Source organism: Melospiza melodia, chromosome 19 (assembly GCF_035770615.1).
Source record: "Melospiza melodia melodia isolate bMelMel2 chromosome 19, bMelMel2.pri, whole genome shotgun sequence".
Lineage (NCBI taxonomy): Eukaryota > Metazoa > Chordata > Aves > Passeriformes > Passerellidae > Melospiza > Melospiza melodia.
The window spans coordinates 7708132-7724092 of NC_086212.1; the positions used below are offsets into that span (position 1 = coordinate 7708132).

The window sequence follows — 15961 nt, forward strand, 5'->3', positions numbered from 1 at the left end:
CCTGACTTCATGCAGTGGTGCTGCTGGGGTGCAGTGGGCTGACCCAGCGTGTGCACAGCAGCTCTGGGGCTGGAGGAGAGGGGTGCCAGCTGGGATCTGCTGTTCAGCTGGGCTGCAGTTATATACAGCAATATATACTCCAGGGATGGGGTGATAAGAGGGCTGATGAGATGAGAACAAGATGCAATTGTGTGTCCTTTTGAGAATTATCTAAAATGCTGCAGAAAATCTCATTAATATGGACAATAACTATCTGTCATGTTTTACTGTTGACAAAGAGTTTGCTTACTTGTTTGGGGATTTCTTTTTTCATTTTTTGAAAGGGGCTAGTTTAAGGTAATTCATCAAACTCATCATTGTGTAAGGAAGGTAAAACAAACTCTGTGGTTTACAGAACACTGCAGTGGTGAAGACTTACTGCACCTTGGTTAGCTGCAGTTGTTCTGACTTCACAGTTCTGTGGTACCAGCTGTCACAGCTTTTAAACTCTGTTGAAAAATCAACCAAAATAAAATATACTGTTCACCAGCTTGCAGGCTTTCTGTTCTGCTCTCACCTGTAAGGCTCATGGAGAAAGGAGAGTTAAGGTGCAGGGGGAACTTCCCCAATTTTTCTTTCTAATCTTAATGTTGAGACTGGGAAAGAAACCAGAGGAATAACATTTCTCACATTTTTTGAGGCAGGGCCTCCCCCATTGGAACAATGAGGGATTTTGGAAGATAAGATCTCGAGCACATACTTGATGCAGGCTGAGCTCCAAGTGTATATTCTGGTTAAATTTCCTGTGCACAGATTTCCTCATTACTGACACACAATATTCCTCAGCTCAGGCTGTTTGTTGCCTTCAGTGTTTCAGCCCAGCTTCCCTGCACATCAAAGGCAGCTCAGAGCAAACTGGGAAAACACCAGCAGGACAGGCAGGACAGGCATCTCTGGAAATGTCCCTGGGACAGATCTTCTCCCCTGTAATTATGTGGGCACACACCTCCTGTCCAGAGCAGTGGGGAAAGGCTGCCAAGTCTCTGCCTTATCATGCATACAGAGCAGAAGAAACTCAGCTTTCCTGGCTAAACCACAAGCATCTCCATCTCTGTCTGCATAAGGAGTTCCACTCCCTGTGTTATTCAAGAGTTGTTGTGCCCTTAGATAACAGCAGATCTCACACACACTCTCTGTCTGTTCATATTTTGTGCAAGTGCTATGTGATACTTGTTGCTAACAATTAATTGGCTAGACTTACAATACTAGCAAATTGTAAGATTTTATCTCCTTGATATTAAAGTAATCTTGCATTACATTATTTCAGATTTTTTCCCACAATATTTACTCACTATTGTATTTTTTTTCATCTGTCTCCTAGGACTGTGACCAGATCCATATAGATGATGTCTCATCAGATGATAATGGTCAGGATCTAAGGTATGGGGTGTCCCAAGCTGGAAGCTGCAGGACAGGCAGTCTCAGCCATTTGGAAGTAGCAAGGGGCTGGTCAGAGATTCTTAGACCTGCACTGTCTCCCCTGCTGGCTCCATGCTGTCTGCATTCATTGAGCACACACAAGTACAGAATCCCCTCTCTCACATTGTTGTGTCTGTGCCTTCTCTCAGGCCCTGATTATATTGAGATTTGGACCATTCTGGAAAATATATCTAAATTAGGTTGAGCTCCAGTCAGACCACACCAGGTTCATATATGATTTAACCAGAGAATTGTCACAGCTCTCACCAAAATGCTTCAAAACCACACTGAAAGGTTTCCCACTGTCCAGTCTGTAGTGATGGGCTTAGTAGAGAAGAGCTGGACTTTCCCATGCCAGATCCTTGTTGAAACTTTGACCCAAATTGCACCAAACATTACCCTTACCTGTGTGAGTTGGGTCATCATGTTCATAGAAACTTCTGTACAATTCCATCTGTTTTTCCCAAAGTGTTGCCTGCAGAGCAACAAAAGGAAAAGAATGAAATGTGCAGAGCTCATATTGAGCTTTGCAATTAGTGGTTTTATGGATGATTATTGTGAGAAATTGATGCAGGAACAGAACATTTTTTTAGATCTGTGCTGCTAATTGTGCTGAAGATGAACTTCAGTTCTGTACAGCGTGTCCTGTGTGCGCCTCTTGTCCCCACATTTCTTTTCAGCCCTTTCCCCTCCCTGCTGGCACTGTGCAGGCTGTAATTGCACTGACCTCTCCCCTTGCCTCCTGCAGCACGTACAACTTCTCTGCAGATGGCTTCCACAGCTCCAGTGCCAGCGCCAGCCTGTGCCTGGGCTCGGGCGTGCACGGCGGCGTGGACTGGATGCGGAAATTGGCGTTCCGCTACCGCCGGGTCAAGGAGATGTACAACACCTACAAGAACAATGTGGGGGGTGAGTGCCACTGCCCAGGCCCCAGCAGGCCTTCACCCTCCCAAAAACTGCAGAGCCTCTGGGGCCGTGTCTGGGGGAGGTGCAGGAGCCTCATGATGCGAGTGCTTCACGGTGAGCTGAGCAGGCGCCCCGCAGTCACCCTGAAATGGGGATCTGTGCAGGGCTGTGGGAGTCACACTCAAATACCTGGTTAGTGGCTTGAGAAAGACTCAGATCCCAGTGTGGGGGTTTGTTTTGTAATTTATTTGGCAGGAAAGCAACCTTCTCCAATTTTCCAGAATGCTCGGCAGGCAAGCAAACAGTTCAAAACTAAATATGCCCTTTTTTTCTACACAGCATGTCTGATTGCTGCCTGAAGGCTTTCTTGTATTACAGCTACTCGTTTCTAACTCCCCTAAAACAATACCAGAAATCAGGATTCCTTGGGTTCCTTCATCTCACCTATTTCCAGACAGTTCTTCCAAGAGGCTCTCAGCTTCCTTGTCAGTACCTCAGTGCAGGTTTCCCTCTGACTAGGAAAAGAAAGAAGCAAAACTCAAAGCATCACCACAACTTATTTATTGGTTAGAGGACAAGTCTACCCTGCATGCACTGGAAATGGGGCATGGCTTTTCAGGACAAACAAAACCATCCTGGCCTCAGGTGTGTCTCTGGCCAGGTCACTGCCCACTTTACACAGCTCTTCATCTTCTTGCTCACTTCCCATGCAAGCTTTATGCTCACTCCAAGAAAGGTGTTCCAGGGAGGTCCTGCTGTGTGTGCTTGACTGAACCATCCCAGCAGAGGGGAGGGAAGCTGAGCTGCAGCAGCAGAGGATTGTGCAGCAGCTGAGCCTCAGAGCTCAGGTGACATGGCAGTGACAAAGGGAGGCAGTGGCTCCAGGGCCAAGAGAGGGGCACTGGGAGGGTTCAGAGCGCAGGCAGGTGCCCTTTGGCATCCCCATGCAATTCCCTCTCTGTGCTTTCCCTGCTTGCAGGTTTGATAGGAGCTCCTAAGAGGGAGACCTGGCTGCAGCTGAGAGCAGAGCTGGAGGCTCTGACTGATCTCTGGCTCACCCATGCTCTGAAGGCCCTGAATTTGATACATTCCAGGTAAGAGCAGCTCCAGGAATTGCCTGTGGGTTTGATCCAGGAGCTCCTCTGCTTCCCTTGTTTTCCCCCTCTAAACAAATTGAGACACATTTACAGGGCTTTGCTGGCCAAGTCTGTGGGAGGCCAGTCTGCACATGTTTGCCAGGCTGAATTATCAAGGCTTGGGGTGAGCTTGGGATGGGGAACTGAGAAAAGCAAAAACAATCCTTGTCCTTGCCTTTTCTTGGCTCCCTCAGCCATGGCTCCATTTTCAGGTTTACAAAAGAGGAGAGGGAAGAGCCCTTCTGTCCCTGAACATGCTCACTCACAGAACCCAGCATGGACATCACCACATTGTGTTTCAATTCCCACCAAAGACATCCTGGCAAGCTTGCAGTAAGGCTGCATCACTGCTGCTCGTTTGGTTGATGTTTTTTTCATTCTACTGAGCTGATCAAAAGACATTTCTGGTTCTCACATTATCTCCCTCTGGCTGCAAAATTCCCCATAGGCTCAGGAACTTCCAGTGGCAGGAAGGGTTTGCTTCCTACTGCCTTTCAGTCCAGGATGGAAGAAATAAACCCAGATTTCTAATAACTTCTGTTTCCTAGGCCCAACTGTGTGAATGTGTTGGTCACCACCACTCAGCTGATACCAGCTCTGGCTAAAGTGCTTCTCTATGGGCTGGGCACTGTCTTCCCCATTGAAAACATTTACAGTGCAACAAAAACAGGTAAGAACAAACTGACTGAGGCCTCACCTAAGGCAGGCTGAAGTTTTGTCCCTAAGTCATGCAATGAGTAGCTTTATTTTTAGCTCCCTACTTAGAGATGTCTAATTCACATCCTGACTCCCACACTTAACCTAGTACAGACTGCAGGGGAAAAAAAAGAGTCTCAAAAACACTTCTCAAGTGTCTCCAAGGGGAAGTGAGCCAGATATACAGAAATGTAGCCACCCTATGGAGCACTGACTGCTTGTGGGGTGGCCAGCTGCAGGCAGCTGGAAGGTTGGACCTGTTACAGAAACACTTTTTGGATCCTCGTGCTCTTGCAGAGGGGTCAAGTGTGCTGAATGAGCTTTGTGAGTAATTTGTACTGGTAGGGTTGGCTTGGGGCATCTTTGTGTTCTGTTCTTTCTGGTGTGTTTGAACCTCTGAGGATTGCATTTTCATGTTTTTACTGCAACCAGAATGAACAGAAGAGGGCTCTGGAGGCTGAATGCCACCAGTGTCACATCATTCTGCCAGCTGGTGGCCTAAGCAGGGCACCACAGGTACACAGAGCTCACAGAAACCTGGCAGCAGGTCCTTGGCTGGCAAACAAGTGCCAGTGACTGTCATGAGATGGAGAGGATCTGCCTCAGAAGAAGATCCAGTTTGAAAAGAAAGCAAAGAGTGCTGCAGCCAGTTCAGTTAGGGGATAACTCCAGATCCTGTGCCTCAATATTAGCTCTGCCTGTGGTGTGTGTCCAGCTAAAAAAATGTGTCTTCTCTTGTGTTACCCAGGGAAAGAGAGCTGTTTTGAAAGAATAATGCAGAGGTTTGGAAGGAAAGCCGTGTACATTGTAATAGGAGATGGTGTTGAAGAGGAACAGGGAGCAAAAAAGGTACAGTTTGTGGATGCTATGCTGGATTCTTCCAAGTTTTGATTGCAATAACTCTTTATTTAAGAATACAATGAAGCTCCCTCCATTTGAAGCTTACCATTTCTTAATATGTAAAATCCTCAACAATCACTTTGTCAGAAATTCCATACTCTAAATCCCCCCAGCTTTGGCAGCTGGTACAATATTTCAGGTAATTGCTGTGTCACATGTTCCAGGAATCATTCTTGCTTAATAAGGATGGCTGTAAAGACATGTAAAGGGAAATTCCTGAGTGTGACCTCAGATGAACAGGCAGAGTGAATTTCTGATCTACACATGCTGATTTGTAAATTCTAACTTGTAGGAATTAGTTTTGAATTACTTACTAGACTATGCCTATATCCATACATGTGTTTGTATTTGTGACTCATTGAGATCATGAGTGTAACTTCATTATGGCAAATACCAAAGGGCTTGTACAGAGTTGCTGCCTTCATCAACAACTTCTGGATCAATGTGATTAATTTCACAAGCAAAATGAAATTAGAAAATTGTACTGAGTACAAAGAACATAAACTGCAAAAGCAGTGTGATCATGAATAATGAGAATTGGAACAGCCAAAATTTTCATTTCCTAAACTTTAGAACAGAAACATGCCTGGAACTTCCATTTATTTGGCTATACAGGGCCAGGAGTACAATTTGTTAATGGCAAACAATATTTGCAAGATGTCGTTGTGTATTTTCTGGGTCCTGTGTTCCTGAGGTGTCTGGAGAAATGTAATGGAAGTGCCTTTGCTCCAGGAGCATTGCACATGAGTTGAGGTGCAGGAACAAATGAATGAGCTCCACCTTCAGCAAACTTTAATTTTTTAACAGGTACACAAATGCTGTAGCTCAGGTGATGTTGAACTGTTCTGTCACAGGAGCTCAGCTGTAGAGCTGAACCTTGTGCTGGGGGGCCTGGTGTCTCATTCTCACTGCAAAGACTTTCCAAGCAAATTTGAGTTGCACAAGCCTAGTAACAAAGGGATCCCAGAAAATAAGGTGGAGTGCACATGTTCTATCCCCAGAACTGAATCTCAGGTTATCTTCAAAGCAGCAGAAACCCAGGTTTTTTTATAGTGTGTTTTTCTGGCCAGTGGAAGCATCAGGATCTGCACCCACCTTGGAAAACCACCTAAAACTGCAGATGGTTGTGCAGCTCAGGAAGGGTTAAGGAGCTGTCAGGAAGAGCCCAAATGCAGGGCTGGGGCTGAAGTGACAATGGCCTGCTGCTCGTGGCAGTTCAGTGCCACACTTCAAAGGCAGAGGGTCAGGACAGGGGTGCATCCAAGGCTGCAGGGGCTCCTTCCAGCAATCTCCTCTGCTGGGATTTCCAGGGCCTCCTGTCCCCTGGCCAAGCAGCTCAGCCATTAGCAGAGCACATTCTTTGCTGGGCTGTTCATCCTTTGATTGATGACAATCGTTAATCAAACCTTCTACACACCTGAGCTTTATACAGAAAAAACAAAAAAAGGAGGGGACAGGCAGAGAGCCTTTTGCTGCTCTGCTGACAGCACTGATAACATCTCCAGTTTCGTGGGTCGTTTTTCTTCACCTGTCTGATGAGAGATAAATGTGTAACGGCTGAACAACAGGAGTGGCTGGGAGGCCAAGTTTTCTTCTGGTTTAAGAAAGAAAAACATAATTTAATGGAAGGGGTTTAATAGCAACTGGGAGAGGGGGAAGGAAATAAGTTTTCTTCTTAAAGTGAAATTGCAGAGCAGTGGATTTCAGTCTCTTTAGCTGCCTTGGTTTGCTTTGTTCCTACACTTATAGAAAATGCAGTATGACCTACTGTTCCAGTTAATTGGGAAGAGGAGTTGTTAGAAAGCATTTTGATTGTGTGGCATTTTATCCCTTTATTTACATTTTTATACATTTTAATTACTTCCCTTTCCAATAGATGGATTTAATTTGTCTGTGAATCACTGTTAACAGCTTCCACTACTGATGCTCACCTCAAACTGTTTCTAGTAATACTGCAATTCTAGAAACATTCCTAATTAATTTGTGGAGCTGGGGGGAAATAGGAGCAAAGTTTAGCATCCAGCCCACATCCTCCACCACCTGTGAAGCCGGATACTCCTCAATTGTGGAGGATGTGTCTTCCTGTCTGCACAGATCAACAGAGACAATTCCCACTTTGTCCCTCCCCAAGATGAGCCTCCTTGCCTCTGGCACTGTGACAAGTACAAAACTCTGTTCCTGAGGGTACAAGCTAAGGAAGTTGTTTTGATCTCGGTATTATACAAAATCAGAAAAAAACCCCTTCACTCTCTTGGTTTCACTCTAGCACAACATGCCCTTCTGGAGGATCTCCTGTCACGCTGACCTGGAAGCTCTTCGGCACGCCTTGGAACTTGAATATTTGTAGCAGACCCCACCATCTGACACTGGGAGGGCTTCACTCAGACTCTGACATCGGTTCCAGCTATTCCTCAATTTTTTTTAGTAAAAAAAAAATCCCACAGCAACTGCAGTTTTTCTTTTTTTTGAAGGAGAACCCTTTGAGTGGAAGCCTTTAAGAACTTGCAGCCAAAGAATATTGTCCTCCTTGCTTTGGACAGAGGAAAATGCTCCTGTTCAGTCACTGGGATGCTGCAGTTGCTGGCTGAGGTGGAGGCACAGAGCTCCAATGGCCTTTTTGCCATCAGCAAGGCAAATGCTACAAGTCTGGGTCTCCCTGTCAGCATCCTTGGTTTTTAGAGGGGAAGAGGACACAGCAAAGAGTCTCTGCACAATCCATCACATCACACAGGACCTTCTGAAAATAGGAGTGAAACTGTTGATTTCTTTTTTTTTTTGGTTGTTTTGTTTCTTTTTTTTTTTTTGTATTTTTTTAATTTATGAACTAATCTCATTACTCTGGTATTAAGCTCTGTACCTGTTTTTCATCTGGCTTTTGGGGGTTGGGAGGGGTGGGGAAAGTCTTACTGTTCTAAATTAATAGTTCATTTCTCCAGAACAAACTCTGGGGAGAATCATATTGTGTACATGAGTAGAAAGGACACGTGGTACTGCTGGTAAGAACTGTGGCTGAGGTTTTGAACCTCACCAAGAGGGCACATGGACTGTGCCTGTGCCTACACGGTGCCTTATGCTGCCTTCTTGGGGCTGAGGAGGGGGGAAAGTACCTTGTGATGAGTGAAAGGCATTAAATAAACACATGTTTACATTTTGGGGGACTGGAGTACCTGCCTTCTCTCCCAGCACTCTTGGATCTAAAGGTAGCAGGTGGAACGTGTGCTCCATGTTTCAAGGCTGGCCTGGTATTGTTGCTGTCAAAATATTTAAATTCTCTGGGCCTGGGTGGATCCCTTAGTTTGAAAATGGCTGATTGTTCCCTGCTGTGGCACCAGGTAAGGCCAGAAGGATCAAAGCCTCTCTGGAAGGAGGGGTCAGACATGCAGCAAATGCTGCAGCCCTCACCTCTCAAAGGGTTACACAAGGGCTACACAAACCTGAGGGATACTCCTAAGCTCTAAAAACATTTAGGGAAAGCAGTGCTGGATCTGAGAGGGGACTTTCTGCCAAGCTAAAGCAGAAAATCTGAAATTAATCCAAGGCAGTAGCCCCACAGCAGCTGTGACACATCAGCCTCTCAGTACACACTGTGGGGGCATTTGCAAAGAGCTGCTCTCTGGGCTCAGCACAACTCCATGCAAAATGTCACTTTTCTAGCACAGGCATTGCAGGTCTCAGGGCTGGCTGAGCAGAACTTTTTCTTCAAGGTTTCCCTGCTGTAAGAATGGTTTCCTTCACTTGTGATATAACTTCCTATTTGTGACAAAGGCAATGGAGAATTGACTAATGTTTACAGGGTAAGTGCTCTGGTAAATAAACTTCTGAAAGAATAAAAAATGCCAGGGATTGCAGATTCCCAGAGCACAACTTCAGCTTTTAAGAGCCCATTCATCAGCTAAGTGATCTTCCTTGAAATTCCAAATTTAACATCTGACTTAGTCAATTGCCTGAGCACTGATACTGGGTTTTTTCTTAAAGACTGTTGGAACATTTTGCTCTCAGAATATATTTAAAGGTTTGAAAGCTCTTCGTTTTGTTGCTGCCATTCTTAGCAGAGCTTTGGGTGGGACACACACACCAAGGGTCAGGAACACATACACATCTGTCACACAGGTGTCACCACTTCCTTCCAGTCACTGTGGCACATTCATCTCTTAGTGCAGCAAGAGTATCAGGATTAGCTGTTCCAGGGAATTATCATGGACACAAGAGGGGATCTACAGCAGTTTTGCACTTAGGAACAGCCAGAAGGCCTGGGAACATGCACAAACACATGTACAGGTCTTGCCCAGTTCCTTCACCTGTAGTTTTATGTATTTCTACATTTTCTACATACTTTACTAGGATTTAGTCACCTGTTATTTAGAGGAGGAAAGAAAACATCTCTTCTATAGAAAAAAACAATGCTCATTAATTAAAAAAAACCCTCCACAGGCTGGAACAGGTGTCAGAAAGCAGTGGGGTTTCCTACAACAACTTGTGCATCACTTTCTTTTTCCTCTAAGACAAGGCCTCATTTCAGCATCCAAGTTCCATTGGGAAGGCCAAACCTCATTTCAGGCTTTCAAGTTTTGTGCTTTTCTATAAACACTAGCACTGGGAACACGAACTGTGGTTGCTTTACAAATCCCCAGAACAAGGTAACTGCAGGGGCAGGAACTTCAGACAATATTCATAGATTTTACAATGCTTCATAAGCTCCCTGCTTCTTTTAACTTGTAATTATGACACACACAGAGAAGTCTTGTCCAATTCATGCCCTCGTTGAGGGGCTGCAGTTGCACTCAGAGGCCCCATTTCTACCCACAAATACCCCTAATACTGACATGTATCTGTCCAACCCCAATTTAACCACTGAGTAAATTATACACAACATAAATTGGACAGGCCTGGATCCAAAGGTCCCACGCTTCTGAGACAGAAGATGCCAACATAAGTGAAATCACCTGTGATCTGGAGACTGTGCAGAAATAAACATTCCTCCAGACTGAACCAAAACTGGAAATCCAGGAACACAGAACATTTTTCTAAAACAGTTTAATAAAAAAATTGTGACGTTTCTTGAAAAATTGGAGAAACCCAAAGCATATTGTGTGTGTCACCTGTCTCAGTCACAAAAAAACACAATTGTCAAAAAAGATATTTAAGTTTAATACAAATTTTATACAAAGAAAATGTGAAAAAATACTTCCATATGCTAAAAGCAATTATGCTTCACAAATAAGGCCAGCTAGGCTAGTTTTGACACAACTGCAATTAATGAATATTCTGTTCTCACTTTTTTTTTTTTTATTCTAATACTTTTTTTTCCCTCTAATCTGGGTACTAGCTGGAGACTGTACAAACCGCATTCTTATATAAACAATGGGAGAAATCAACATGACTAAAATGTACAACAGGATGTACTGGAATGATATCATACAGTTAATTTTCTCATATACATACATCACCTTTGCTTTGTTCAATGCTTTCGTTTTACACAACATACAAAATGGGACTACAGCCTCAGTGTAACAGACAGCATCTCCAGGGGGTACTTCCTCTCATACTGCACTGCTTCATGCTTACAGAAAAACATAAATTCCATCATATAAATAATACATGCTCTGGCCCAGCATCAAAAGTCCTTTGCCCATGTTTTCCAATGCATGTTTTTCTCCACACCTAGTTCTTCTTCCAAGTCCTTTGGGAGGAGTTTTAAAAAATAAGAAAACGGTGAAGCATAGCAACAAACTTTACTTTCCTCAATCTTTGATATCAGTAATCAGAAATCTTGCTACAACCAGCTGCTATTACACTTTGCAAATTTTCTGATCTTAGACTGAATGAAATTTTAACCTGTAAACAACATTAAGATTTGTTGTCAGCCTGGTCATTGTGAAAAACAGTTTCCATTTTTATGGATTTCAGGTCCATAATTTGCCTAACAGAGTTAGTTGAAAAGAGACATCCTTCATCACTTGGTTGTTCAGAAAAATTCCACAAGAGTTTCAAAGTGCAGAAATTTTTTTCACTCCGAATGCAAAAAGTTGTTCAGATTTTCTGTATCAGATTATTTGATGCAGTTTCCCAAGACCAGTTCTCAGCATTAGGTTGTGGTAATGCTCTTTTAAACCTTCCTTTTCCAACTTCAAACACTCTTTATAAGTTAAAGTCAATACAAATATAAAAAGGAGATGGTACTCTAATGACATCACAAATTGTACATTATTTACAAAAGAAGCATAGATTTAATATGGATCTTACCTGTCCTTAGCTTTTCTAAGCCAGCACTAATGCTTTACATTAATGTAGTGTATTTAATGCTTTGTACACATACACAAAGCTAAAGTCTGAACCTCTGAGGTTAATCCAAAAAACTGTGTTTATTTATCACATTTCTATTATATTTTTTAATTCCAACAATTGTATGAACTTCTTGTTAGCAGTTAGACTCTTCGTACTTGGACTGGCATTGTGGTCTGAACATACTGAACTCCAGTTCTCATTGCCACTGTCCCAGCAGAAGGACTTACCACTACAGGAATGGTCTGTGGATTAAAACCAAGAGAAACAGATTGTTATGTTAAAGGTCACATAAACATGACCACAGAAATAGAGATTTGTTTTCCAGGGGAAATCCAGAACAAGTTCCAATTTTGTGCAAGAACTAATAATACCTTTCTTACCACAGTATTACCTCATTCCAGGGGAGGAGTAGTGCATTACTTCCCTATAGCCAAGAGTTTCTGTGTTCTCATCACTGCTCTAGAATTACAGGGACAGCAGGTGCTATAGGGGCTGCACACACTGCCTGTGCTTGGAGGGTGAGGGTTTCAGAGTTACATCCAGTTATGTATTTTCTGCAAACTAATACGTGGGAAGAGGAAAACAGGCTAAGAAAATCCTTTGTCATTTGAAAAAGTTCTGACAAATCAAACTGGAGTACAAAAATACCCTTGTTTATAAGTATATTCTCGTTACACATTACTTAAATCTTTTTCCCCAAAAGGAACTTTCCCCCATGCATTCAGTCTACACAGAAGAGAACAAAGAACATCCATTTGAACAAAAAAAAGTACTTAAGTTAACTTCTGCACAAATCAATAGCAAAAACATCAGCATTACTGGGAACTGTCTTACACACCCTGTAAAAATATTAATATAGAATAAACTTTACACTTCCATCATACTGATCATGATTTATACATCTCAACAAATGGAGTTTCAGGACATCTCTATAGGTGGTAATTGATTCTACAGATGCAGAGACAAAGGCACAAGAATGTTAAACAATCTGGTCAAGGTCACATCACTCTGGAGATCTGTAAGAGGATTTATTGAACCTAAAGTCTGTATCTTAACCTTCCTCCAAAAACATGAGAAAGTCTAGAAATGTCTCTACCATACAAACTGCAAAGTGTGTTCTGACACCATTCCAGTGATGCAGAACTGGTGATCAGACAAACGCATCCATTTCAGTTCACAACAGCTTGTGGAAGAAACCGGGAGTGAGATTTTGAGGAACCTGAAAGGGATGCACAGATCTTCCCCCAATGGCAGTGTGACATTCCAGAGAGGACATGGAAGAACAAATACAAGTTCACTGAAGCCCAATGTTTCCCCACACTGATTCAAGAAACCACATGAGTGTCCTAATGATATTCCACAAAGACTCTGAGTATCCCTGCTGAGATGGATTACAGCTCCTTTGTGACTGAGTCTGTGCCTTCCAGAAGCCTACTCATTCCATTCCCTGGAATGCAAAGAAGATGGGTTCATATTTTTATATTATTTTAACTGCAGGAAGAATAAAAAAACAAACATGGGACCAATTTGCTAAATAAATTCAAAATTACTGCCATTTTGTAATGATTTCAGATGTGTTTACAAGGTTCAGTGGAAATGGTACCCAGAAGATACAATGGAAGTTGTTCCTAGTTGGACACAAAGTGCAAACTGAATTCTGAAGAAGCCATTATGTATGTCACTGTCAGTACTAGAGGTGGGGAAATTAAGGTTGCCACAGTTGCCTTTTAAATACACACACTTACACACATGGAATTAATTAATTAATTTCAGTTCTTAGCGCGATCGGAATATGGAATGTGCGAGACTCCTTAAATGTGTTAAGATCATTCCCTGAGAGGTAAATTTTCCACCTCTGCCAGTTTTACACATATGTACATTTTGCATACATATTAAACATGCACTAAGGTTTAAAATTATTTAAATTGCACGTGCAGTCATTAGAATACAGAGGTGTCTGTAGCTGTGCAAGACTAATGCAAATGTGTACAAAGTTATAAACATGCACAAATAAAGTTGGAAACCTTTCACACCTTCCAATTCTGCTTTACATAACTCAATACACTTTGTGTTACAGAAAACAGATGAGGGTAACTGCCATTTTTCTGAATATTACACAAAACCACCGTAGGATCTTACAGCCTCACAGCAATTCACAAAAGAAGCCTGATGTCTTAGAAGTCTGCTATTGGATTTTAAAACACATACAAAACCTTATTGTTAATGGTAGTTCAGTCCAAGCAACTCAGGGCCAGTGCTGCAAAGGTGCACAGTGGTCTCAGGCGAGACCAAGTGGAATTGAAATGCTGTGAGGAATGTGGGAAGTCTCCATCCCCACCAGAGCTGTGTTTGTGTGGAATCTGATGGCTGTGAAGTTTGTGCACGAGTGTGTATCCACCAACACACACACAGATGTGTCCTGCAGCTGGGGTGTGCACAGGGAAAGAGAGAGACAGAGGAACATCTATAGCACAACAGGCCTCACAGTCACAGTGTGGGTAAGGTACACTGTTAAATAAGATGGCTTATAACAGTGTATTTTAAGTCAGATATGAAGTTACCCACACATGGGCTTCCCTGCTGAACCCAGCACAGAGGCAGAGCACGAGCTGTCACCAGGGCAGCATCAGCTCTGAAGCTGGCTCTGACATGAGCACTGCAGAGCACAAACAGCCGAAACAATGGGCTAATATGGTGTATAAAACACAAAAATCCAACTCACTTTTGTCCCATCTACTGTGCCTGACACTAGGGAATTCGGATGTCCTTGGTTAAGCCTTTGATGGAAAAAACCCAGGTCTGATTCCAACGCGATTTCTTGTTTCATAATGCTAATGTGCAAGACTGCATGGGAGAGACACTGCTGACAAATGCATATTTTTTTTCACAGGTACCGAGATGTCACAGGAATATCAAGCATAGCTCAGAAATAATTAAATCTCTAATTCTCTTCAGGATACCATAGACAAAACGATATTTAAAAGATATTTAAAATGAATTCTATATATTTACATTGATGTTGTGGTCAAGTATATACATGAAACAGACCAGTAATGTGAAATGGCCTCTGCCTGTCGTCAGTGCCTTTGCCAGACTTAAAGATTTCTGAATTCTTGCAATCACAAATGGAATGAAGAGGTGGAATGTTGCACAGCAAAATCAAGCATTTTGCACTGCAAGTTGAGACTATACCAGTGAATTCATCTCTTGATACAACAGCAGACGGAGACAACCCCCCAGAGATACTGAGCAATTTTAATGCCAGGAACAGCATTGCTGCAGACTTTAAATGATGGTGCTGTACTTACAATTGTGGGATGAGTAGTTGGAATATAGGTGGTGGTCTGCGGTACCTGGACCAGTTTTATAGGCTGGGTGCTTGTCACACCTGTTGCTATCTGCAGAGACAGCACAGGCAACCTCAGTAGAAGCCTCAGCTTGTACATAAATTCCACCTAGTTGTTACATTATTATTGTTATGATATGCAATTTATGTTGGATGTTTTCTTTGTGTTAAAAATTGGCATCTTAATGAATTCACAGGTTACTTCTTTGTTAATAAAACAAAATCCAGATTATGAACATGATATTGTATACAGCATGATGTTTCAGGTAGAACATCTATATAAAAGCAATTCCATATCTGTGTAACTGGAATATTCCCTGGCAGGTTTTAGGTCTCACATTCCCTACTTCCCCAGTAATACAAAGCTTGTGCTGCCATAACAATGCATACAAACATTAAGTGAGTGAGCCAGAGTTTAACCAACTTCATCAAAACATTTAAGTGAAACAGCACCTCCTTTTCCCCCCTTCAAATCTGTTCCCCAAGTTACTCCCTTAGATGACATTTCAAGCCCAGAGATCTAACACCAGACAGTAGCAAAAGTGTCAAGAAATGAACACAGCTCTCTAAATTACTATGCTTCCCAATTCTACAGGACTATCTCGATGAGACATCATGCTGGAATCACAATACTACAAAATTAGTTTGCTTTTAATATTTTAAAATACAACAAGGCTCCTACTGATGTGGAGGATCATGTGTAAGGGTTTGAAGGATCAGCCCCATCCCCCCCCCCACTAAAATTTTTCATTTAATAAATCTTGCAAGGGCAGAAAAAAACTGATGCCAAAATTGCTAATAGTCAAGCCCTACCTATAAAGCAGAATCTTCTCTATAAACATTTTCTATATAAGCAATGTTAAGTCCCTTTTTTTTTTTTTAGAGCATTTGCTCATCCTTGCCTACTGAAAACTATCAGAGTAGATGCTATGGAGGATTTCAAAACTGCTCCGTTAACCGTAGATCCAGGTGAAGTGTTGTATCAGTGTTATGGAACATTGTGGTACCCTAATGGCAGTCTGTGGTGAGAAAGTAAGTTGGTTTGAATGCAGGTCTTGAGCTTGGCCTCTGAACCCCCAGGCAAGAAGGGCTTGGAAGTGCTGCAGTCAGTATTGCTTATCAGAAGGCAACTTGTATCGAAAGATCCAGACCAGAAGCTACACTGATGGGTCCTGGAGAGAGAGAGAGAAAGAGGTCCAGTCCCCCTTGGCTGGAAGGATCAGTCAAGCCAACA

General features: G+C 42.7%; 2 protein-coding genes across 9 annotated transcripts in view; one reads left to right on the forward strand and one right to left on the reverse strand.

Annotated features, from left to right (window-relative positions):
* The window catches only part of EYA2 (EYA transcriptional coactivator and phosphatase 2), an 88427-nt gene extending 80180 nt beyond the window's left edge, over positions 1-8247 (forward strand). For all 3 annotated transcript variants that reach the window (XM_063172280.1, XM_063172279.1, XM_063172278.1), the window contains exons 11-16: positions 1361-1419; positions 2207-2367; positions 3344-3458; positions 4049-4170; positions 4945-5045; positions 7363-8247. In XM_063172280.1, the coding sequence (XP_063028350.1) occupies positions 1361-1419; positions 2207-2367; positions 3344-3458; positions 4049-4170; positions 4945-5045; positions 7363-7443 (639 nt within the window). In that variant the 3' untranslated portion in view covers positions 7444-8247. The remainder of the gene's footprint in view (positions 1-1360; positions 1420-2206; positions 2368-3343; positions 3459-4048; positions 4171-4944; positions 5046-7362) is intronic.
* Positions 8248-10220: 1973 nt separating this feature from the next.
* The window catches only part of ZMYND8 (zinc finger MYND-type containing 8), a 48891-nt gene continuing 43150 nt past the window's right edge, over positions 10221-15961 (reverse strand). For 5 of the 6 annotated variants that reach the window (XM_063172277.1, XM_063172273.1, XM_063172274.1 and 2 more), the window contains exon 21: positions 10221-15899. In XM_063172277.1, the coding sequence (XP_063028347.1) occupies positions 15885-15899 (15 nt within the window). In that variant the 3' untranslated portion in view covers positions 10221-15884. The remainder of the gene's footprint in view (positions 15900-15961) is intronic. The other variant, XR_010030064.1, reaches the window with a different exon arrangement.